Source organism: Triplophysa rosa, linkage group LG17, assembly GCF_024868665.1.
Source record: "Triplophysa rosa linkage group LG17, Trosa_1v2, whole genome shotgun sequence".
NCBI lineage: Eukaryota > Metazoa > Chordata > Actinopteri > Cypriniformes > Nemacheilidae > Triplophysa > Triplophysa rosa.
The window spans coordinates 832,136-855,889 of NC_079906.1; the positions used below are offsets into that span (position 1 = coordinate 832,136).

The 23,754-nt window shown below is 39.7% G+C and overlaps 1 protein-coding gene across 1 annotated transcript in view; it reads right to left on the bottom strand.

Moving 5' to 3' along the window:
* magi1a (membrane associated guanylate kinase, WW and PDZ domain containing 1a) overlaps positions 1–23,754 on the bottom strand; it is a 114,109-nt gene that overhangs the window by 21,525 nt on the left and 68,830 nt on the right. Inside the window, 7 exon segments of the mRNA XM_057356995.1 lie at positions 1,250–1,453; positions 2,086–2,397; positions 3,354–3,546; positions 8,048–8,139; positions 10,575–10,836; positions 11,765–11,799; positions 17,175–17,822. Coding sequence (XP_057212978.1) covers positions 1,250–1,453; positions 2,086–2,397; positions 3,354–3,546; positions 8,048–8,139; positions 10,575–10,836; positions 11,765–11,799; positions 17,175–17,822 — 1,746 coding nt within the window.

The window sequence follows — 23,754 nt, forward strand, 5'->3', positions numbered from 1 at the left end:
ATGCCATGAGCCAATAGCCTTTGAGTGTGAGCCCTGTCAGAGCGTTTCATTGGTTGAATGAACTGAATGAATACGCCCTACTTAACGAGTCAATTGAGTCAAATGGAATTGAACGAACTGGAACATGTCGTTCATGGTCTAATACTCTGCGTTCCAACAATGCATATCTAGTTACTGGAATTTTCTGAAAAATAAAGGTAATGACCTGGTTTAATTTCATTCTAAGGTGAAGTAAATTATGTCAAAACAGTTGAATCTTTGTATGGAACATTTAATTACACCAAGTAAATGATTTAAACCATTTAGATTTTAGTAGACTAAATATAATGTATATTTATTCGACTAAAATGTTTTTCATATTTCGTCGACTAAAACTAGACTAAAACTAAAATGATGGGGTTGACTAAAATGTGACTAAAACTAAATTGCATTTTCGTCAAAAGACTATGACTAAAACTAAATCAAAATTTGCTGTCAAAATTAACACTGATGTCATAGAATAAAACGTGAAAATATTTAGAGGTTTTGTTTACCACAGACCTTATTTCGGGCGATTAACCAAAAACCCATTAAAAAAACCCATAGACGCTCAAATTATTTGTTTAGGTGTTGATTTCAATTTTCAACAGGGTTTTTCAGAAATCACTTACTGTATCTTTAAATATTGTACAATAATTAAGCATGCATTTACATATGTGGTAACATTTTCTATGAAACCCGTATTTATAATGCATTGTAATAGCATTCTAAATGGATTATGATGCAGGCATAAAACCTTATTATGTTGTATCATTTCATAAATTATAATAACATTCACAAAACATAATAATAACTACCTATTTGTGGTTGTAGCTTTAAAGAATATGGTGATATACCACATAATAAACTCCCCAGTTACCATAGTTACAATGTATTAAAGGTGTTATGCATCTTGATCTTACTGCATCTTATGGGTGGTCTTTGTCGGCTTTAAGTAAACTAATAAATATAAATAATATAACTATAAATAATAACTCTCATAAGATATTATGAAGCGGCTATAAGACATTAAACTTGAGGTAAAATGTGAAACTATTCATTTACAACTATTAATATAGTCACAAATAGGTAGCATTCAAATGTATTGCAACTGTTGTTACGATTATTTATGAGACAATTTAACACATTGAAAAGTCTTTCATACAACTTCCATACATGGTCAAGACAGTGCTCTGTTCAATTTAAATGTTAAACAAACCAAATAACTCACCGTCTCCAGGTATGATGCGCAACATAACAGTGTTGCCGGCCTCTTTGATCAGATTTACAATGTCTGAGTGGGATTTGTTGGTGATGGAGCAGCTGTTGACTGACAGGATACGGTCACCCACCTTCAGCTTTCCACAGCGGTCCGCAGGACTGCTGTCAATGATCCGACCTATTTTATGAGGCATGGCCACACATGTGTTTCCGGCTGAATGATCACAGGCGTGTGTATGTGTATCATACATCAGAGCAAGAAAAGATCCAAAAAGAGACAGAATTGTGAGATAAAGAAAGATGAAATGATAAACATAAGCCCAAACGTACAGAGTTGGCAGAGTTAAAGAGTATGATTGTATGAAAGAACTTCATTTCAAATAACAACAAGCAACAAACCTGCCAAATATGAATGAAATTAAAAATACAATTCCTGAATTGGAAACTGAAGTTAAAAACAATTATTTGCTTAGCTATTGGGGTGCAAGGCTGAGAATTAGTTCAAAATGAATTTAAGATCAACTACTGTCAAAACGAAGCAACAGAATAAGCTATGCACGGAGCGCAGCCTAAATCTGAGGGGGGGGGATGGGGGGGGCTGTGTCCTGTTTTATGAAGCTTCACAAACGTTTAACTTTGATGTCAGTTTAAGTTAAACTGTGGATGTATATGAATAAAAACAAGTCTAATTTTATGAAACATACATTTTTAACTCTCCCCTTTAGTATTGAGTTGCTAACAAATCATCGGCCAAACATTCAAATCTGCATAAAGTATGTTTCTAGCCTTTTTTGCCCATGGACATTTTAAAATGATAGCGTACTGAAAAAACACTGAAAGTCTTACCAAGCGTAGTCCCTGGATCAGCCCGTGACACAGACGATACAATTACGAAGCCAAAACCTTCATTATCGCCACGCTTAATCTCAACATCATAGGGCTGTAGAGTGGTGGGAGCCATGGCCACTACGGTGCTTCCACTGCCACCTCCTCCTCCACTGCCGATGCCACTCGTGCTTCCAGATCCCGAGCTAACGGTGTTGAGTGAATTCTGGCTGCCCTGCGGTGTCCTTTTCTCCTCTGTGAGTGACGGTGCCTGAGTGCTGCTGTGGTGAGATGATGTGGGCGATGGTGGTATATCAACCTCACCCTTATACCCTATAAAAACACAGTGTGTATAAAACTGTTATTTTTATTTAAATTGAGGTATTTAGGCCCAAAATTAAATGAATATCTTCAGTCTGCACTCAACATTTGGGAATTGTGGAATGTTTGTATTTAGGTATGAATTAAACTTTATTATTCAACTTATTATTCAAGTTTTTAAGCTTCACATAAACCTTTTTTTATTTTAAAGATTTTATGAAGTTATGATTAGTAGTAGTTACGGTTAGGGATTAGAGCTTTAAAGTCACCTGCTCGTGTTACCTACAAGGTGAACAAATTAGCATTCATTATTGATTTATTGAGATGCAGATGTTTTCACGGCCAGATGCAAACATTTCATATAGGCAATAAGATCGCGGATGCATTTTAAAATAATAAACTAAGGATTCATTCAGAAATGCTTTGATGCATTTAGATTCCTGGTATTTATGTAATAAACATACAGTGGTTTCTTTGAACAACTAAAGTACTTGAAATGAAATAATTAAATGAATAACTGGTTCAGGAAATCAATTATTATACATATTTATTTGGCAATTATTTAATTCTTAAATAAATTACTTAACCAATAATCAAATGTATCCATTTATTTTATAATATTCCAACAAATACAACATTTATTGTGTTTAAATTAATACATTTATTTAAAACATTTCACAATATCCACTTTCACAAATGACCACTGTGTTTAAATACAAGTATTTTTCATAATAGAAAGTAACGAATTGTGTATTTTGAATCGATTTCAGTACATTGTGATAGTGCCTCTGAAGCAATCAAATGTATTGTTGTTTACCCAAATGGCCCATATAAATAGCACCTTATGTGAGCATCAGAGTTAAACAGGGTATAGGGGATATACTACTAAACAACGACTAATAAATAATGAAATAAATTAAAAAAATAAACAAAATCAAGTGTAGATTAAAACAAAAGAAACAGTTTACCTCCATAACCAGTCTTGCGTCGAACAGTAAGGTTGACATGGCCTTGTTTAGCCGCTTGTTGCATGAGTTGAACCACCAGTTGGTGGGATTTGCCCACCACAGCAGTGCCATCCACACAGATAAGTTCATCGCCAGACCGCAGACGGCCATCCTCATCTGCTGCCCCATACTTAACTATGTGCCCTATGTAGATCTGGAGGATGAAGATTAAAAATGAACCAGTGGCCCTCAGAGTTCTGTTAGAATGTAAAACTGCAATCCAGCCAGCTAACTAGAACTTAAATAGCTCATCAAAAATAAAAATTCATTAATAATTTTAAGAAAAAATGTGCCATAAAAATAAAAAATGCCATAAATAATTGTTGTATATTTTGTCACAAGAAACGCAAGAAAGTAATTTGAACATGATTTAATTTAAGCATAAAGTGTTCCAATACTTTTTTTCGAAAGTCCGACTTTTTGCAGATATCAAGTGTAGAAGAAGTCCGTCTTTATAGTTGAGCATAAATGTAAATGCTTTTTGATAATTTACATAATCAATATGGAAGCTGAATGAGGGCATCATCCGGGCCCCTAAAGTCTGTGTAAAGGCAATTCCGCAAATTGTTTCTAAACATATTATACATATTAGAAATGCATTTCTATAACACTTTACAATGACTTTGAACTGTGTACTGAATTGTGGAGTTAGACCGTTAAACAGTTTTTCTTTGTTTATGTTTATGTCGATGTCCAAACAATCAAATACTTTATGTTTAACCCTTGTGCGCTGTTTTGGACATTTTTGTCATTTTGGCTGTGTTTATGCAAACATCATACATTTTGCAAAAGGTGTGTATTTTAATTGGAATTTTAATTTTGCTTTCATAAATGGTTTTTAAACTAGGTATATACAATTGTTACATTCAGGACATTAAGTGTCCTCATTGAAACCCATTAAAACAACAAATTATTAACTGTTTGCCATGCAAGCATAAATCATACATTCCATTTAAAAATCCTTTGATTATGTTGGCAAAGGGTTCAAAATTACAAAAAATGAATACATTTCAAGAAAATGTAACATTTTCAAATGTGTACTATTTACTTTTTTCTTATGCTGTTTCATTTTAGTCTATGGAGCATTTCAGTTTATCTGTGTCTGCTGTATTAAACAACACTGCAGGCAAACCAAAAGATACAGCTATAACTGTGTTTATGTGTTAGTATAGATGTAAAAGTGTGGTTTGTATGTGTGTACTGAAAATGTTTTGTGTGTGTATGTATACAGTTTGAAAGAAAGATATATTTTACAGCAAATCACAAATCCAACTCCTTATATTCAAGTCACTGTAGCTTACTGAGATTTGAAAATATGTTTCATTCAAACTAGGGCTGTCAACGTTAACGCGTTAACGCATGCGATTATTTTTTTCAAATTAACGCGTGAAAAATATTTAACGCAATTAACGCAGCATCCGTTTGTTTTGACATTCTTTGTCTAGCGTTACATTATGTAATCACGCTCTTATTCGTGTACAGGCTTTTAAACCAGTTAAGCGTGATTTTAAACAGTTGCTTTGACGCATTCAATGAAGATAGACAGCTTCTAAACTGTGGGACGCGGCAAAACGCAACGCGAGGTCCAGTCTGGTGTAAACAGTCACGGGCTGAAGGCTGCGTCGGTGAATCTCTGTCAGACAGCGCATCCGTGTTAAGTTCTCTTTCGTGCTAGAATGGAAAGCCCGTTTTGTCTAGCATTTTCTTAAGCAAGACTTCAAAGTGTAAAAAAAATCTTAAATGAATGCAAAGAGTTGTGAAAATGGGAGTACGGTGACGTCAGATCTGCGTACTGAGACAGCTCTTAAACCTGGCTCAGATTACAGGATTCTCGGCCAGAATTTACCCCGATTTCCCCTCCCGAGAATCTTTGAAAAAATCGGGTCCAGAACCTCGATCGGGTCCGAGGTTCGGCCCAGATTATCACGTAATGTGAGGCGTTCACAGATCGAATCTTACACCTCACGATCTGCTCCGAGAGAAATCGGGGCCGCCCCGATCATATCAAACATGTTTGATATTTAGGATTTTAAATTGGGGTGATGACGTTGGTACTTTCGCAACAGCCAATGAGAGGCACATCTGCAAGGTGACGGAGGTGACTGACAGACCTTTAAAAATGTCGACCGCGAAAGCTCCTGCAAGGGAATGTTGGACAGCGGAGATGGAGGAACAACTTGTGGCAACAACATGATTGTCTATATAATGTATCCTCCAAAACATACCACAACCGCACAGATAAGGAAAAGAGCTGGGGAGAAGTCGCGTCGGTTTTAAATGTACCGGGTAAGTTAACTGCTAACGCGCAGCTTGTAGTTTCGTTCAACAGATTGTTATTTGGCTATAGGCATACAGATAACATGCGTTTATGTGTTTGTTTTTATGCTGTATCTTATAATCACATTGGCATTCATCTTTATTCTCGGCAGCAACTTTTTTTTTTCTTCCGTTATTTATTAACATTAAACTTAAGCGGCTCGCCCAAAGCACAGTCATAACTTCAGCCCTAGCAAAAAGCATTATAGCACCCCCTGCTCAAAATACGTTCCCGCGGCTTTGGACAGACAGACAGAGAATCATTCAGAGAGCGACAAAGACGTTACACAACCGTTGCCAGGTGAGATCACGTAAAATTAACTTTGCGATGTCCCTTTGTTTACTTCTGTTTCCTGGTGAGATGACGTAAGAGGCGTCCTCTGGTATGATAATCTTAATATTATCCTGTAGTTTGGGTGTCTTAGGATGTCTTTTGATGTTCAATTATGAAATAAAAAAACTTACAATCAAACTTTCTAAATTTTTATTTTTGCACTTGCTACCTTTTAGGCTTATTTATAAACACAACTTTACGCCCCAACGTTTTCTTATCTGGACATTTCACATTCATAAATGCAAGTTTACAAAGGGCAAACCTATTTTTGTAGTGCTTGAAAAAGAGATTCAAATGTAGATGTGATGTCAACATCTAAAAATAGTAAACCCATTAAAACGGTTACTATTAGCTCCTTTTACAAAACTGCATATCCTATGGATATGTAAAATATGTGTAATTTAGTTGTACACTGATGAGTGTGAGCTTGTTTAAGAATTTAAATAAAATAATCTGTCAAGATTCTTTTTATGTGTGTGCTGCAACCAGATTTTTAATCTTTCCGGATTTTAAAACTCCTGTAGTCTGAGCCAGGTTTAAGATTTTAAATAAGAGAATCTGTTAAGATTCTCCTTATGTGTGTGCTGCAATCAGAATTTGAAATCTTTCAGGATTTTAAAACTCCTGTAGTCTGAGCCAGCCTTTAAAGGGGCCACGCTCTTAAACGTGCTTCTGTGACTCCTGTCACTAATGTTAATCAAAGAACAAAATAAAAGAAGAAATCAATGTGATTTTGTAGCTTTAATGAGAATTATTCTGCATTTAATTTATAATTTAGCATTAAAGACTGTAAAGTGTTTGAGAACTTCCTTCAATTTCTGTATATTTCATGATAGCTCTCAATTATATTGTTGAATGGCTATAATTAATGTTAACATAATCAATTTAATAGAGACATCAATTACAGTACTAATATCAAAAGGTTTTCTTTCATTCATAAAATGAAGCTGTTAAAGAAATATGTTGTTTCTACATCAATTTGAAAATTAAATGTGAAATTATTCAAATGTAAAAGTATATTTTAAAATATTATTGTTATGTGCGATTAATCGTGATTAATCACAGAAAATGTGTGATTAATCCGATTAATTTTTTAATCGATTGACAGCACTAATTCAAACATGTTTTTTTATTCCTTGTTTGCATTATTATTCATTTTGAATTCTTTTCAACTGAGATAAAAGGTGAGCTTGAGTTTTATGTAGAAGTTCAGAAGCCCCTCAGTACAGTGATCACCATAACGGCATAATAGATGTGGCATTTTGTAAACAAACTAGGTTAAAACTCTGAAAATGAATGAATGTTTGGTAGTTATGATCTGGAAAGGATCTGGTTAAAAACATAACGTTTGAATATATAATCATTTTATGAGGATTTTTGAATATGGACATTTTTGTCCATTTTGAACATAAGTGTGATTTTTTTAGAAAATCTTACACTGCTCATAAAATAATAATGCAATAAAATCATGTTGTTGTTAATAATTAACATATCATAGTCTGTAATAATAAAAATCTGATTCACATGTAGTATATAGAAAATATTTAGAATTATTCCTTTTTTTCATGAAAAACAACAGGGTCACCATGTAAACAAACTGGTATTTAAAGGGTTAAATTTCTAAAAATGAATGAATGTTTGGTAGTTATGATAAGAACTGATTCTAGTGAAAAAAATTTAGTCATTGAAAGTGTGAAAAATATGGATATATAATTCTTTTATGACCGTTTTTGGACATGGACATTTGTTTCCATTTTCAGCCTAAGCGTGAGTTTTTTAAATCAATGCACAAGGGTTCAAATTTGAAAGTAAGAGCAAACAATATGTAGACAAGTGTTTTTTTAGCATTAAAGCAGTCCTTGCTCTAAAATGGCAGATGAAGCAACAGAATGAATGTAGTAATTAATAATGTAATAACTAAACACATTAAAAAGTGAAAAGTTAACCTAAAAGTGTTATTTTAATATTTGTTGTTAGAAGGATTTGTGTGTGTTATCAGACTTACTGGTTCTCCAGGTTCGCTTCCCCCTAGGATCCTAAAACCAAAGCCTGTGTCTTTCCTCCACAGGAAAACGTCCTGTTCTTGAGAATCTGGCACTAAAGTAAAACAAACAAGTTATTATAGTGATTAACAGCCAAGGATGCCTTGGTTGTATGATCACATAAATATACAGTCACAGAAAAAATGAAGAGACCACTTCAAACCTATTTGCAGTTTATCTGCATTCACTATTTCTAGTTACGTGTTCAAGTAATATGGTCATTTTTTGTTCATTTTGCAAACTTGTGACAACATTTCTCCCAAATTCCAAATAAAAATATTGTTTTTTATTTGCCCTTATTTGCAGAAAATTGAAAGAGGACAAACTGGTTAAAACAACAAAAAGATGCAATGTTTGCAGATCTGGAATGGTGCAAAATAATATTGAATCTACATTACTGAACAACACAATACAAATGTTTTACAAGTATTTTGGGATCAGCCCAAAAATGAGTAATGTTTCTGTTGTCATTCCTTAGGTTTGTTTTTGTTGAAATTTTCCAGTCACTGGACTGGAACTGTCACAATCCAGGTATAAATTGTGCTATATTCTAGAAACATTTATTATTTCTTACTAGAAATGTAACTAGAAATATAATAAAATTAATTGATATATTAAATAAGTAGTTCACCCCAAAAATATGTCCTTTATTTACCTTCATGCCATTTCAAATGTATATGACTTCCTTTCTTTAGCTAAACGCAAACATTTTTAGTTAAATATTTTATTTCTATGGGAGCGGGGCTGATTACTTTTAGCACAGTATATGTGGTAAACAGTGCTATGTGGTAATGTATTTCATTTGGTAATTTTCTCTTTGAATTGTAAACTTGATTACAAACCAAACAATAAAAATCATATTCCTTGTATTTCTCCATGTTTCTCTACTAGTCTCACAAATAAGAAAAACAGCAAAAAAAGCCTGGACCACTTACAAAAATGTCTTCCGTGCTATAAAGGTAGCAACATCTTTACCAGTTGATGCATTTCCGTCAAATGGTATATTCCATTTGGTATATACTGTACTGTACCATAATTGCCCTAATTCTTACTAACAATGAATGGTTAATACTGATTATACAGCAAGCCAAGTACAGTAAATGTATTTGACAGAAAACACTTTATTGCTTTTTCTGTTTATTTATCTTAATTCTTGATTTGCATATGGAAAATCAACCACAGCAGATCCAACCACAGCTTCTTGGCCCAATCACATCTCACGCTGACTATCAGCCAAGGAACAACATATTGTTCATCATTGATGCTTAGCATGCATGTTTAACTGCTCTGCTCAGGTCAGAAGGTGGTACACAGCTCAATTAAAAGATTTGGACCTACCCTGTTACTCAGCATGAACCATTTAAGAGACCGGACTGGGAATTGGTATTGTTGGGACAATCTGGCATCAGACTGGCCAGCATGCACATGGTCACGTACTAAAAAGATACTAGCATCATCCTCCCTCTAGAAGCCAAACTATCGCTTACATGTCCCATTAATAGGTAGCACTTTATATTACAGTCATGTTCTCCATGCATGTGCTGTGCAATAACTAAGAATTAATACCTACAGTATGCCATATTAAGTACATATGGTTACCGGTATTTTGTTGAGTAAGTACACTGTAAGTATACTGTACTGTACAGTAAGTGTGACATGCTATTAAATAAACTACATAACTAAGATATGCTGTTGTTGTAATATTAGATGTGATGGAAAAGTTTTGAGTGTCACTGTAGGTAGTGAGTTCATGACTATATTCATAATACTTAATTTAAAAGATAATATGGGCCAAGTCATCATTTGTATACAAGCGTTGCGATACATGACAGGTGTATATCACGCAACGCATCTGATTAGGACATGGTGTTAAACCAACATGAATAGCTGAGTAGTAGTAGTTAGTTTGCCAGATCAACTGATCATATTTGACAAATAAATATTTGTAATTTGTTTAGTCAGTGTAACACTATATGTAGATTACGGGGCAGTCGTGGTCTAATGGTTAGAGAGTCGGACTCGTGACCAGAAGGTTCCCAGGGGCCGGCGGGTAACGACTGAGTGCTCTTGAGCAAGGCACCTTATCCCTACTTGCTCCCCGGGCGTTGCAGTGATAGCTGCCCACTGCTCCGGGTGTACGTGTGTTCACTACTCACTGGATGGGTTAAATGCAGAGGTCACATTTTGGGTATGGTTCACCATATCTGACTAATAGGTCACTTTCATTATAGTTTTCTTATCTAAACATGGTTAAATTTTAACCCCCTTATATTGGCTAAATAAGCTAAAAATGTTCATCATTTTTGCTCACATATAGCGTTGCTTCAAAAAACCCACCTAACCCACCTGGTGTCATATGGACTAGTTTTAGTGCTTAGAATTAAGATTACCATTGAGTTGCTTAAAATTTTTGATTACAACTACTTGTCACAGCAAATAAATGTACTCATGGCTGAATAAGGTGTCAGATCAGTAGACATTAATACTTACTGCGACTCTCATACATGCTCCTGGACTGAGCCCAGATTTTGAAAGGGTCTGGTTTTTTCTGGAGCATCCCATTGGCTGCTGGAGGGTCAAAGGGGGGCAGCACAGGTAGTGGCTGGTTTGGGGGTGGAGGAACAGGTGGAGGAGCTATCAGCATCTCATTGGACATGATAGCCACTGGGTGGCCAGGTGAGTCTGTGTGAGTGCTGCGACGACTGCACACGCTGTGCTGAGAGCTTCCCTGACTATCTTTCCTTTCAAACTGCTGAAACAGAGAGATGACAGGAAGAATTTTTTTTTAAATATGCTATTTTTTAAGCTCAAAGATGAGTTTTAAGTGATAAAATTATCAGATGCAGTGGAACTTTAAAAGAATATAAACATTAAATTTCTCTTTGAGAAAAGTGATGCATATTACACACAGGTTCTTGATATACAAAAAAATAATTATTGTCAATATAGGATGCTAACAAGCTTTTAGATATTAGATTTTACATATAGACTTTAATATAGTTTTTTTCATGTACAATCTTAAAATGAATGATTCTACCTATTTATATACTGAATTATTTTTAACTTTCATATTTCAAGTTGATGAGCTTGTCAAGATGCAGTAGTGTTGTCAGTTCAGAACTGGCCCTCCTTACTGAGTCTGGTTTCTCCCAAGGTTTTTTCTGCATTAATATACATCATTGGAATGTTGGTTCCTTGCCACTGTTTGCCACTTTTGGGCTTGCTCACTTTTAATGTCATATCTATTTATTCTGTGTATTTTGTGGTGTTTTTTACATGTTCACATGTTTGTGTTTTTACTTGTACAGCTACTTTGATTCAAATTACATAAAAATATAGAAATATTTTTTACTTGACTATCAAAAATGAATCCATACATAATGACCAGATAGGCGCAGTCAATTACGGAGGAGCTGGGGATGGAGGCATGTCATCAGCCAGAACTTTTTTTTTGTAGAGTATCTTTACTATTTCAATATTTGCAAGTAGTTTGTAGTTTGAGAACTTTCAAATGACATATAATAATCTCATGTAATGTAACATTCTGTAGAATATAAAAATGAAAAAGTAAGAGAAGCACAGGAACAAAAACTGACACAAAAGTACAAGACATGAGATCCCTACAGGGGTGACTATAAACGAAAGTGTGGTGATCAGAGAGGCGGAAAAAGTTGTCTTACCAGCACTTTAGGACTTCTTTTGGGTTGCAGGACTCCTGTGTGTGAGAGAGCGACAGACGGACAGAATAATCATCATCACCCTCACACTACAGTATAAACATCAGAACATTTTTTTGTTTTTCTGTCCTCCAACTCTTTTTCTCAGATTTTTTTAAAATATGATATCAAATCAGCAGCGGATGATGGTTTTCCTCCTGTGTACTGTGGTGAGCTGGGTGAGAGTGGCTCACTGTAGAGAAGCTGTTACACCCAGCCATGTGTGTGTTCCACACCACCCCATTTTCTGCAACTGCCATGGTAACAGTCACCTCCACTGTTCTTTGATATACCAGAGGTGGAAAGTAACGATGTACATTTACTCACGTTACACGTTACTCGAGTAGGTTTTTGTGTACTTGTACTTTAAGTATCTTTTAAAAACTGTAATTTTACTTGTACTTAAGTACGATTTGTGTGATGTATTGTACGTCGTTATATTTAAAATCACATCCGTTACTGAGTAAAAAATAATGAAAACATTGCAAGGAAAAAAACGCGACTCCAGTTGAAATTACTCCAGTGAATAATGGGCGCGAGTTTGAGTTTGCGCCAATACCAGAAGAGCGATGGAGACGGAGAAGTTAGACATCGGTATAGTGCACCTGTCCTAAGGTGAAACCCTATAGAACTCTAACTGCTGAAGACAATGAAGTAAACCCCTGACCATATTTAAGCAACCATTTCAGCTTCAAGACAGGATTATGGACGCTGTGCAAACTAGCATCTTATAAAAATCCTAAAAATCCGCATAATGCTTTATATGGTAAGACTTTAATCTCGTTTTGTAGACGCACGGTTCACTATGTGTCTGCACCACATTTACACAGTGTGAATGGAACTTCTGCTTTAATGACATGTTTAAACGTGCATCATATGTCTCTCTCTTCTGTAAGCGCGGTGCAAGAAAGTCATATATAAATGTGCTTGCTATTTCATGCATTTTGAAAGCCTCACCAGCCCTGCCGGGAAATGACCGTGTTGCCAGATCATATTGTTGATAAGAACAGCAAACAATAACAAGCCCAAAATAAACCTACAAACCGGCAAAATGTAATAAGGCAAAAACTACGCTCAACTGTTCATTTTACTAACTATATAATGTATCTGCATCTTCATAAGAAAAGACTAAACAACAAATGCGAAACTCTTAAAAATATGTAAACATGGCAACACCGCGAGAGCGTGCTGTGAAGCTCTGAACATAAACAAAACACAGCGTCTCTGTCTGTATTTAGTTCAAATTGCCTCACTTAACCAGTCTTTGGCCGAACACAGCAGATACGTATCAAACGGATTAAACTCTTGGGATTCGTGTTTATTGTTAACTGCGATCAACGGCGAACATGTTGCCATGGTAACGATCAGGTTACAACAGTAAATCATCACATTTACTCATTCCGTACAAACGTGGAACCATTTATACGTGGTTTCACTGTTGAAACTTAGCAGTGTGTACCATTGATTATTTATTAAGAAAATAAGGCTTACAATCTTTTTTAAGGCTTAATTTCGCTTCTGAAGAAAATATTTATTGATTTAAGAATTGTTTCGTTAATATTTCTGCTATAGGATTCTGTGATATTTCGGCAAAACAAGGCAAAAAAATATTTATTTGTTGCAGTGCACATGTAACCCGTTTTAATACAGGTACGTCTAAATAAATTTGAATATCATGAAAAAGGTCAATATTTTTTGTCACTCATTTCAGAAGGTGAAAGCCACATATTATATAGATTCATTACACATACAGTGAAATATTTCAAGCCTTTATTTATTATATGCCAAGTCCTGCTGGAAAATGAAATCAGCATCTCCATAAAGCTTGTCAGCAGAAGGTCAGCTAAAATTTCCTGGTAGACTGCTGCGTTGACTGTGGACTTCAGAAAACACAGTGGACCCAAGTCCTCTTATCAGATGAAAGTAAATTTTGCATTTCATTTGGAAATCAAGGTCCCAGAATCTGGAGGAAGAGTGGAGAGGCACAGAATACACGTTGCTAAAAGTCCAGTGTGAAATTCCACAGTCAGTGATGATTTGGGCTGTCATGTCATCTGCTGGTGTTGGTCCACTGTGTTTTCTGAAGTCCACAGTCAACGCAGCCATCTACCAGGAAATTTTAAAGCACTTCATGCTTCTTTCTGTTGACAAGCTTTATGGAGATGCTGATTTCATTTTACAGCAGGACTTGGCACCTGCCCACACTGCCAAAGGTACCAAAAGCTGGTTCAATGACCATGGTGGTATTGTGCCTGATTGGCCAGCAAACCCGACTGACTGACCTGAACCCCACAGAGAATCTATGATGAGACACCAGACCCAACCATGCAGATGACCTGAAGGCCGCTATCAAAGCAACCTGGGCTTCCATTACACCTGAGCAGTGCCACAGACTGATTGCCTCCATGCCACACCACGCCACATTGATGCAATTCATGCAAAAGGAGGCTCAACCAAATATTGAGTGCAAAGAAATTAACATACTTTTCAGAAGCCTGACATTTCTCTTTAAAATATCCTTTTTTTATTGATCTTAGGTAATATTCTAATTGTCTGAGACACTGGATTTTGGGTTTTCATTATCTGTAAGCTATAATAATCAAAATGTCAAGAAATAAAGGCTTGAAATATAATATAATATATATAAAATATATGGGTTTCACTTTCTGAAATGAGTGACAAAAAATATTGACCTATTTCACAATATTAAAATTTTTTGAGATGTATCTGTATTTAAAATTAGGCACTATGACTAATGTTGGTGTTGCACAAAACAGGAGAGGTCTCCCTCCCGCTTTTAAAAAGTAACTAAGTAACTTTTACTTTGAGTAAATTTTAAACAAGCTACTTTTTACTTTTACTTGAGTAGATTTTTTGACTGGTAACTTACTTGTACTCAAGTACAATTTCATCAAAGTAGTAGTACTTGTACGGGAAACCACACCATAGAGCATTTGTCATGGTTCGTGCTTAGTGTGCCTTAGTTTTGTCTTTGTGTTGATGTTTTGTGGTGAGCACATGGCATTGTTAGACAGCCAGCCATGTGCTTTCTTGTCATCGTGTTGTGACCCCGCCTGCTTGTTTCCCTATTAATTATCTCGTTATTGTTTCACTCTTCTCACCTGGGTTTGGTCATTGTTTTCTCTCTCTCCTCTCTTGTTCCTATTTTTTATTCAGATTTTCTGCCCCTTATATTCCCTGTGCTTCTATTGTCCTGTGTCTGACTGTTGTGATTTGTTTCTTAGTGCTCATTGCCTAACCTTGTCTTATTTTGTGTTGTTGTATTTAGTTGGACTTAGTGTTGTAAAGTATTGGAGTAAATGTAATTAGTTACTGTACTTAAGTATCTTTTTGGCTACTTTGTAGTTGTACTGAGTATTAAAGATATTAGCAACTTTTACTCTCTACTTGACTACATTTTTAAACAAGTATATGTACTCTTTACTCCACTACATTTGTAATGACTAATGCAATTACACATTACATTTTGCATGGCACCTATCTTTTTTTTGCAGCAGTTTATTTTAGCTACAGATGAATTAATATTGCCATTTAAAGGGCATTGAAGGTACTTCTTGTGAATTTTGCCGTTACTTATTAATGTGAATACGAGTGCATTATCAGGTAGTTGACAATCGCTGGCTTTGACTTTTTAATTTTACCTAACATTATTTTATTTATCCATTATATTGAAGAGACCTTTTTGAAGAATGTTGGCTTACTTATGAGCACTTGAGCTTAAATGAGACTTGGGTGTTTGTAATAGATGTAGGTTATGGTGTCGACCATGATTTGTTGCAATTTTGAGGTGTTCAGTCTTATCATGATTTAAGAAAATAAATGCGATTGCTCTCCTCACGAATCGACTGTTTCTTGTTTTTCACTGACAAGTCTCTTAAGTGTTGAGGACTAGTGCTGCTTTGAGCCTACATTCAGTATGAGTAAAATACTCAAGTAGTGTTAAAATCAGATACTCGAAGACTTTTACTAAAGTCGTTTTGGAATTGGTGACTTGTAACTTGTAATGGAGTAATTTTCACTGCAAGGTATCTGTACTTTTACTTAAGTATGGTTTTCAGGTACTCTTTACACCTCTGGTTGGACTCCCTGGCTCTCCCCCAGTGTGTTTACTACTCATCTTGTGAGTCAGCCCTCCCCCCAGCGGGTTAACTCTTCCCTTTGTGAGTCATCTCATCTCCGGCAAGGCTTGCCGCCTCCGTCGCCATCTTGTCAACACCCCATCCCCCCCCCCCCCCCCGCTGCCGTTGATGCGAGCCGGCCTGCCACTGCCTCATCTCCCCGCCTCCTGCTGACCCTTCCCTGGACCCGACGCTGCTGCCGGTTGAGCCAGTCCTTGCCCCCATTGAACTGCCTTTATCTTGTGGTGTAATAAAGTCTGTTTTTTCACCCCGCGCAGTTGAATCCTGCCTCCTCTTTCATGACAGCTTTGCCAGTCATAATCGTAGAAGAAGCCAGACAGCTTGTTAGTGTGTGTTGCGGACTTAAATAGAGTTAACAAAGGAGAGTGATGTTATGTGGCGTAATTAGGAATTGAGTGCAGGTGGGATGCCAGGATGAATTATGGGAAATGTTGTGCGGTTGTCACAGATGCTGGTGAGGTGAATGGAGATTGTGACATTTGGAAAGCGTGACCCAGGTCAATAGGAGGTCAAAGGAGGAGGATACAGGCAGGACAGCAAGTCTCCAGGATGATATGATTAGAACAAATCTGATATTGTGACAGCCCCAGTTCTAAAGTGTAAAGAGTTACAATGTCCTTAAAATTATATTTCAAGCAGTAATGTTGCTGTGTGTGAATGTAAGCAGTCTGCCAGGTTGTAAAGCCAAAGTGAACGAATTACAAAGTTATTGGCTTGGGAAAAAATGAGTCGACTCTGAATCACACAAATGAGTCGTCTGTCGTTCTAATTTCAGTTCTGGGTCGGATTTGCGTCACTCTGTGTAATGCCCGCCTACGTTCCATTTGCAACACTGCACGCGGCAGACCAATCACAGCAGACAAGACCATCTGACCAATCAGATCAGAGTGGGCTGACAGAAAGGAGGGGATTAGACAGATGAATCGCCGAAAGAATCATTTGAGAGTCAGAAGTAAGGTAACAATAACTGCCTAATATTAGAAAATGAAAGTGTTTTTACACCGTGTATGTACGTGGTTGTTGGACACTCCACAAACCAAAGCAGGCCCTTAAAAATCACAAAATATTTACTCTTTAAAAGAATTGAGTCCAGTTCGAAGATACAGTTGTGGCAGTTGTTGTGTTTGTAAAACAAATCATTATCTAAACTACAAATTCACTAAAATGTGCCTTTTGTGTACCATTGCAGTCTTATTAGAAACACAACTGCTTACCTCTTTGCACCAGCATGGTAACTTCACCTCCTTGTCCGAATTTGCTGAGAAAATCCACCACCTGGTTGTGACTCATGCCCTGAACGTTCCTCTTGTTCACTTCTACCAGAATGTCTCCTTCCTTTAGCCCTCGGCATCGTGGGTAATCCACGATCTGCTTGACTTTTTGTCCTTCACCAGTAAGACTATCAGCAATTGTAAATCCAAAGCCTTTATCCCCCTTTTCAATGTGAACTGTGATCAGTTCAGGTTGTGTAGCTATAGACGATGCCAGAGTCACTACATCATTACCATAATTGAGGCAGCTATCACTTGTAACTAACAGAGTGCTTTCTGACCCAGTGCTGTAAGCGGTAGGTTCACTGGAGGTCATGCCAATAGCACTGGCACCAGTTGCCATCTGAACAGCCATGCCAGGGATGAGATCAAACCCCTCCTGACCATTGACTATAATTGGTTCTTTATCAAGAATGGCCACAGAGGTGACCAGGCTGGTGTTGGGGTCATTAGGGTCAAAGGGCAGAGGGTAGCCGCGGCACAGCTCCAGCTGGACCATAGAGCCGATCGGAATGGACTGAAAAATCTTCACCACCTGGGCATGAGTGTATCCCAACACTATTGTGTCATTCACACTGACAATAACATCACCTGAAAAACAAAAAATGCACACATATTAGAGGCAGTTTTCCTGACAACCACACCATGTGTTGTATTTCCTGCTTATATTATCACATTAGTGATAATGTGGTAGTTGTGAAAACTGTAGTTCCCTTTCTGTCGGTCTCTCGACGTTGTGTTGAACTGACAGATTGGGGTTTGTCTTGAGAACCTATCATCTTCTGAGTATTTAGAAAAGGCCAATGAAAATTGGCGAATGAAATTTGCATGCCGGACTCCTCCCCGGATGTACGGGTATAAGAGGGAAGCCGGCGTGCTCATTCATTCACCTTTTGTTCTTGAGAGCCTACGCATCTGATGAGCTTCTCTACGATCTTTGGTGATCATTTTTCTGCTGGAATCTACGACGTGGTGCAGCGGACGGTCCCTTCCTGCAGTGACTCTCCCATGGGCATCTCGGCAGTTCCGGAGGTGTTCGAGCTAATTTCCTTTCTAAAAGAGCTAAATTTCTCCAGCGTGGCTTGTCCCACTGTTCTCATGGGTGCAACACACTCATCGAGGAGGGGGACGGACACGATGCCTGCTTCCAGTATGCTGGGGCAGATGTTGTGGATACGTCCTGCCCGCGCTGCGGGCAGTGACAATTCAGACGTTGCGTCACGGGTGGCTGTGTTCCCACGGGACTCAGCCACCACCTCGTTTGCTCCCCGTTCCGTGGCGGCAGGACTATGGCCCTGCCGTCCACTACGGCAAGCAGCGAGGGTGATATGAGAATTACTGTGAGCGATAATCCGCCAGTCACTGGCTCACGGACCGTTCACACCTTGTCTCGCTCGTCTGACCATTCCCCAGGAGACGGTCCGCCGTCTTATTCCTCAATCACGTATTCGGACACGATGCGTGATGATGAGATGTCTCTTGCAGCATCAGGGGGTGACGTACTGCCATCCGACTCCGACGATTCCTCGGGCTCCCTCCCTCGGGGGGTCGAGCCCAAGAAGAAGCGGACTTCGAAGTGTCAGCCATGCTTTCCCGGGCCGCCGTGAGTGTTGGGTTGCAGTGCCCGCACTGCCTCTCCCAGCGCTCGCGGCTGGCTATATGATGCCTCGGGTTTGAGCGCGGCTCCGAGCCGTGCCCGCCCCCAGTGCCGTGTTTACCGGAAGTGCATGAGGAACTTAGTAAGACCTGGAACGCCCCCTTTCCGGCACGTTTCACGTCAAACAAAGTTCTGTCACCCTCTCTTCCCTCGAGGTTGAGACAGCTAGAGGATACATCGATGTCCCCCAGGTGGTGCCGCCGCGGTGCACTCGTGCCCGTAGGCGGCGGCCACTTGGGTGGGCTCGACCTAGACTCCCGTCCAAAGCATGTGGGGACTCGGCATCTCTGGTGTCGAGAGCTTACATTGCGGCGGACCAAGCTGCCTCCTTCTCTCTCCACGCTATGGCTCCTGCCAGGCGCTGCGAGCCACACACATCCCAGGCGTCCTGAACCAGACAGCCGATGCGCTCTCTCGTCAGTCGATGCCTCGTGGAGAGTAACGACTCATTGCACATGTCTTGTGCAAGGCCAGGGAAGAGGAGCATCAAGTGGTACTAGTTACGCCCCATTGGCCTAACCAGGACTTGGTTCTCAGAGCTAAGGCTCTTGACAACAACTCCCCCCTGGCCGCTCCCCCTGGTGAAGGACCTGCTTTCCCAGGGGAAGGGGCACGTTACGGCATTCCAGGCAGAACCTTGGAACCTCCATGTCTGGACGGGACGAGGAGATCCTGAGTGGCCCACCCCCTGTCTGGTTGGGACATCACTCAGGCTAGGGCATTGCCCACTAGGCGGCTATACGCCCATAAGTGGTGCCTCTTCTTGTCCTGGTGCTCTTCTCGGCGAGAAGACCCGCGGAGTTGCTCGATCGGGAACGGGCTGTCCCTTCCTCAAAAGAGACTGGGGAGTAACCTCTCCACCCTCCACACTGGGAGTGTATGTAGCCGCTACGGCTGCTCATCACGACCCAGTTGCTGGAAAGCCTCTGGGACAGCACAACCTGGTCATTAGGTTCCTAAGGGGCGCGAGAAGGCGACCGCCTCATCCGCGCTCCGTACCCTCTTGCGACCTAGGTGGCGGGCCTCAAGAGGCCCCGCCCCTTTGAGCCTCTCGGAGCTGCCACTCTTTCTCACCTCTCGATAAAGACGGCTCTCCTGATGGCGCTCACCTCCAAGAGGGTAGGGGACCTGCAAGCACCCTCCGTGTCCACAGATTGCCTAGAACTCGGGCCCGGGGATTCTCACGTTATCCTGAGACCCCATCCCGGCTACGTGCCCAAAGTTCCCACCACTCTCCCAAGAGACCAGGTGGTGAACTTACAGGCGCTCCCCACCGGTGAGGAAGACCCAACCCCATCCGTGTTGTGTCCAGTACGCGCACTGCGCCTCTACTTGGACCGCACGCAGAGCTTCAGAAGCTCTGAGCAGCTCTTTCTCTGTTTTGGAGGTCAGCAGATGGGAGGGCTGTCTCCAAACAGAGGCTGGCGCACTGGATTGTGGATGCCGTTGTTATGGTATACCGATCTCAAAATCGCCCCTGCTCGTTGGGAGTGAGGCACACTCCTCATGGGCACTGGCTCAGGGCGCCTCTCTGGCAGACATCTGCAGAGCTGCGGATTGGGCTATGCCCAACAACTCCGCGAGGTTCTAATACCTACGCTCGGAACCGGTGTCAGCCCGCGTCCTGCAGGGCAACGTGTAGGACCGGCAGCCGGTAAGGCGTACGCCTGCGAAAGCCCTTCCTCTAGGGGGATCAGTGGCTATTACGCCTCCCTTCTTTCCCCACTGGGTAAAGAACAGGCATTCCATCCATCACTAAGCACCTTCCTCTGGGCAGGCTGGGCAGAGCAGCCCTGCCCCTTAGGCCGGGGAACAGTTGAGTTATCTGCCACATAGCTCTAACCGGACCTAGTGCTCCAGACGTGGTAATCCCCCCCCCCATGGGCTGTTCCTTCTGATGTATCCTCATGAATGGTTCCCACCTCGGCAACCCATGACCTCCCTAGGTGGACTCCCACCTTGCGGTTAACTCCTTAGTCTGCACATTTTCCATGAGTTCTCCCCTGTTGGCGAGACCATGTGGTGTCTCCACTACTCCTTAGGTAGTGGTCTCTGCAGCGTTTTTCCCCCAGGGGGGAATAATGCTTACCCAGTGGCCCTTACGGCGGCTTCTCTCTGTTAGAGAATTAGGCCAATTTTCATTGGCCTTTTCTAAATACTCAGAAGATGATAGGTTCTCAAGACAAACCCCAATCTGTCGGTTCGACACAACGTCTCGTTCCCTCCATCAGGGAACTGAGGTTACATCCGTAACCAAGACGTTTCCCACTTATAGAGAGAAAGTGTTGGATAAATGGCTTTCACTCATACAAACAGCTATGCAGTTTTTTAAACATGTGTCTGAGTATGTATGTGTTTATGCCAAAATGATCACACAAGTACCACAATAATATTTTACCATATGACCATATGAAACTGACCCATAGTTGCTGTTCAAATGTTGTGTCTTTTGCGCTTAAGTTATTATTTTAAAGAATGGGGTGGTTTTGATGTATTATGCATTGTTGATTATGTATGCTTTTCTAATAACTTAAGATATTTAGAAGCTTGAAGAATATCATAGATTGTATAAAACATGGACGTGGTGTCCATAACGTCACCCGTAGGTTTCTGAGGAGCTGTTTGAAGCTTAAAGTGGGCAGAGCCGGCTGTCGCCATCTTAGCAGCGCGTCACTCCCAGATAATCGAAAATGTGCAAAGAGGCGGGACATGGTTGGGGCTGAGGTGCCTGGTTGCTGAAGCCACTTGTCACTCAAGTGGCCACGCACCTAATTTGCAAAATTTTAAGGCTTAATATAAGTTAAGCAGGCGAGTTATAAAAAAATCACCCTCTCACAGTTGTCATGAAGGATCAAATTAGCTACTGTATAGTGCTGGGCCCATAAATTAATATAACTGTATTTTCCAGATTTATACCGGTTTCCGGTACATGACGGTATTTTTTTACTACATTTTCTACTGATTGAGAGAGGGAATACTGCACTTAAAATGCCCTTTTACACTGTCATGGTGAGTGAATGTTGTCGAAAAATTCCACACTAGTATTATATAGGTTTGTAAGTCACACAAAGTGATGCTGTTTATAAAGAGGTGGCACTCATGCTGAAGTGAATGAATCAGGATGCATGACAGTTGCAGTAAAAATACAGAACCTTTAATTGTGCAAATTTCGCAAACAACTTGTAACTACACAATGTAAACAATCCCCTTCCCCTATAACAACTGCAAAGTTTAGACTTCTTTAACAACCGAATAGCATGCAAAGGTAACTTGCATACATAATATTTAAACAAATAAATAGAGAACAGCACTCAAAATTAACTTTTTTCCTTGGTAGCACCATATCTATGGGTAGCATTGGTGCTCCCAACTTCAAGAGTTAGGAGCACCCACCCGAAAGTTAATACCATGGTCTGTCTGAATAGTTTAATACAAAATAGTAACAATTTTACCATTAAAACATGCATGTGATGTCTGCTGTGTTTTACATAAGTCACAATGGCTTCATGATTTCCTGAAATCATATTTTTTAATCATAAAACAAAAGTTTAAATTGGATATGTGAGAGGAAAGCGATCGCATCACGCTGTCAATCCTTGTTCCTCTACTGATTTCTCATCATACCATACAGAGAAACAGTTAAAACTAAAAACACATCATATTATATACTTATATTGAGCAGGTATGAGGGGAACACGATCGCTTTTTGAATATGTTTGCTCGTGAGTGTATTTAATATAACGTAATGCGATCTTGCAATTGCTACACCTGTGTTACAGTCATCTGCTGTTCAGCCACGTGGTGTGCACTCCCATTGCGTCGCAAACGGAATATGTAACGTTACCACTCACGCGAACATCCACACGCCTCCGTTTAGTGCATGTTTATATAGAAAAATGATGATACAGTAGTTCCACGGCATAAGCTGTGTCTCGTTTCGGAAGGCTGCGTCCTCCGGAGGTCTCATTTGAAGCCTGCTACGTCATCGAGGCTGTCTCGTTTCATAAAAGCAGGTAGGACACTCCGTATGCATCCTTCTAATACGACCTACTTTCACGAGAATTCGGAGGACACATGAGGTGTATCCTTCGTTGCTAGAGATAACCCACAATTCTTTGCGTCGGCCAACGTCTGTTTGAATAAACGGCAGCAGCTGCACATTCAATCAAATATGTGTTTACAGTTTACAATTTGTGTCACGTTTTTTTAAATCTTAGCAGGCATATGGAGTGAATTTCGATTTACACGTGTTTAGTGATTTCTAAACGTTTTAAAACAGTAAGGCAAAATATCGTACATTTATTTAACTCTTTTGGCATTGTTTAGGGTAGAAAGTAACCAACTTTTAACTCTTAAAATCATGTAGAAATCATTTTAATTAATTTGACAGGTGTGAGTGCAACATGTTGTCATAGCAACCTGGTACTTCCTGTTTCCTTTTCTGCCAGTATGTCCTACGAAGGACGTCTCGTTTAATTCTAAATTGAGAATCCTCCGTATCCCGCATCCTTTAGAGCAGGGTTTCTCAATGGGGGCGGTATCGCCCCCCAGTGGGCGTTCAGAGAACGTCCGGGGGGCGATGGAAGCAAGATTTTTGAAAGGGGGCGTTCAAGTGTTCTTTGGGGGCGTTCGCAAGTTTGCACCAAATATTCAGGCAAGACAAGATTAAACATTTACCTGCAAAAGATTACGATCTGCATCAGGAGCAGCAAGGGCGCAAACTGTGGTTTTAATGTAGATGTGAATGTTTTTGACCACACATGCACACACCACGTGATCACACCGCGCGATGAGCGCACAGTGCTCGTGACTTGCACCCAAAATCATGCCTCTTCACCCTGGACACAGCTCTTCGCGGTAGCCGCG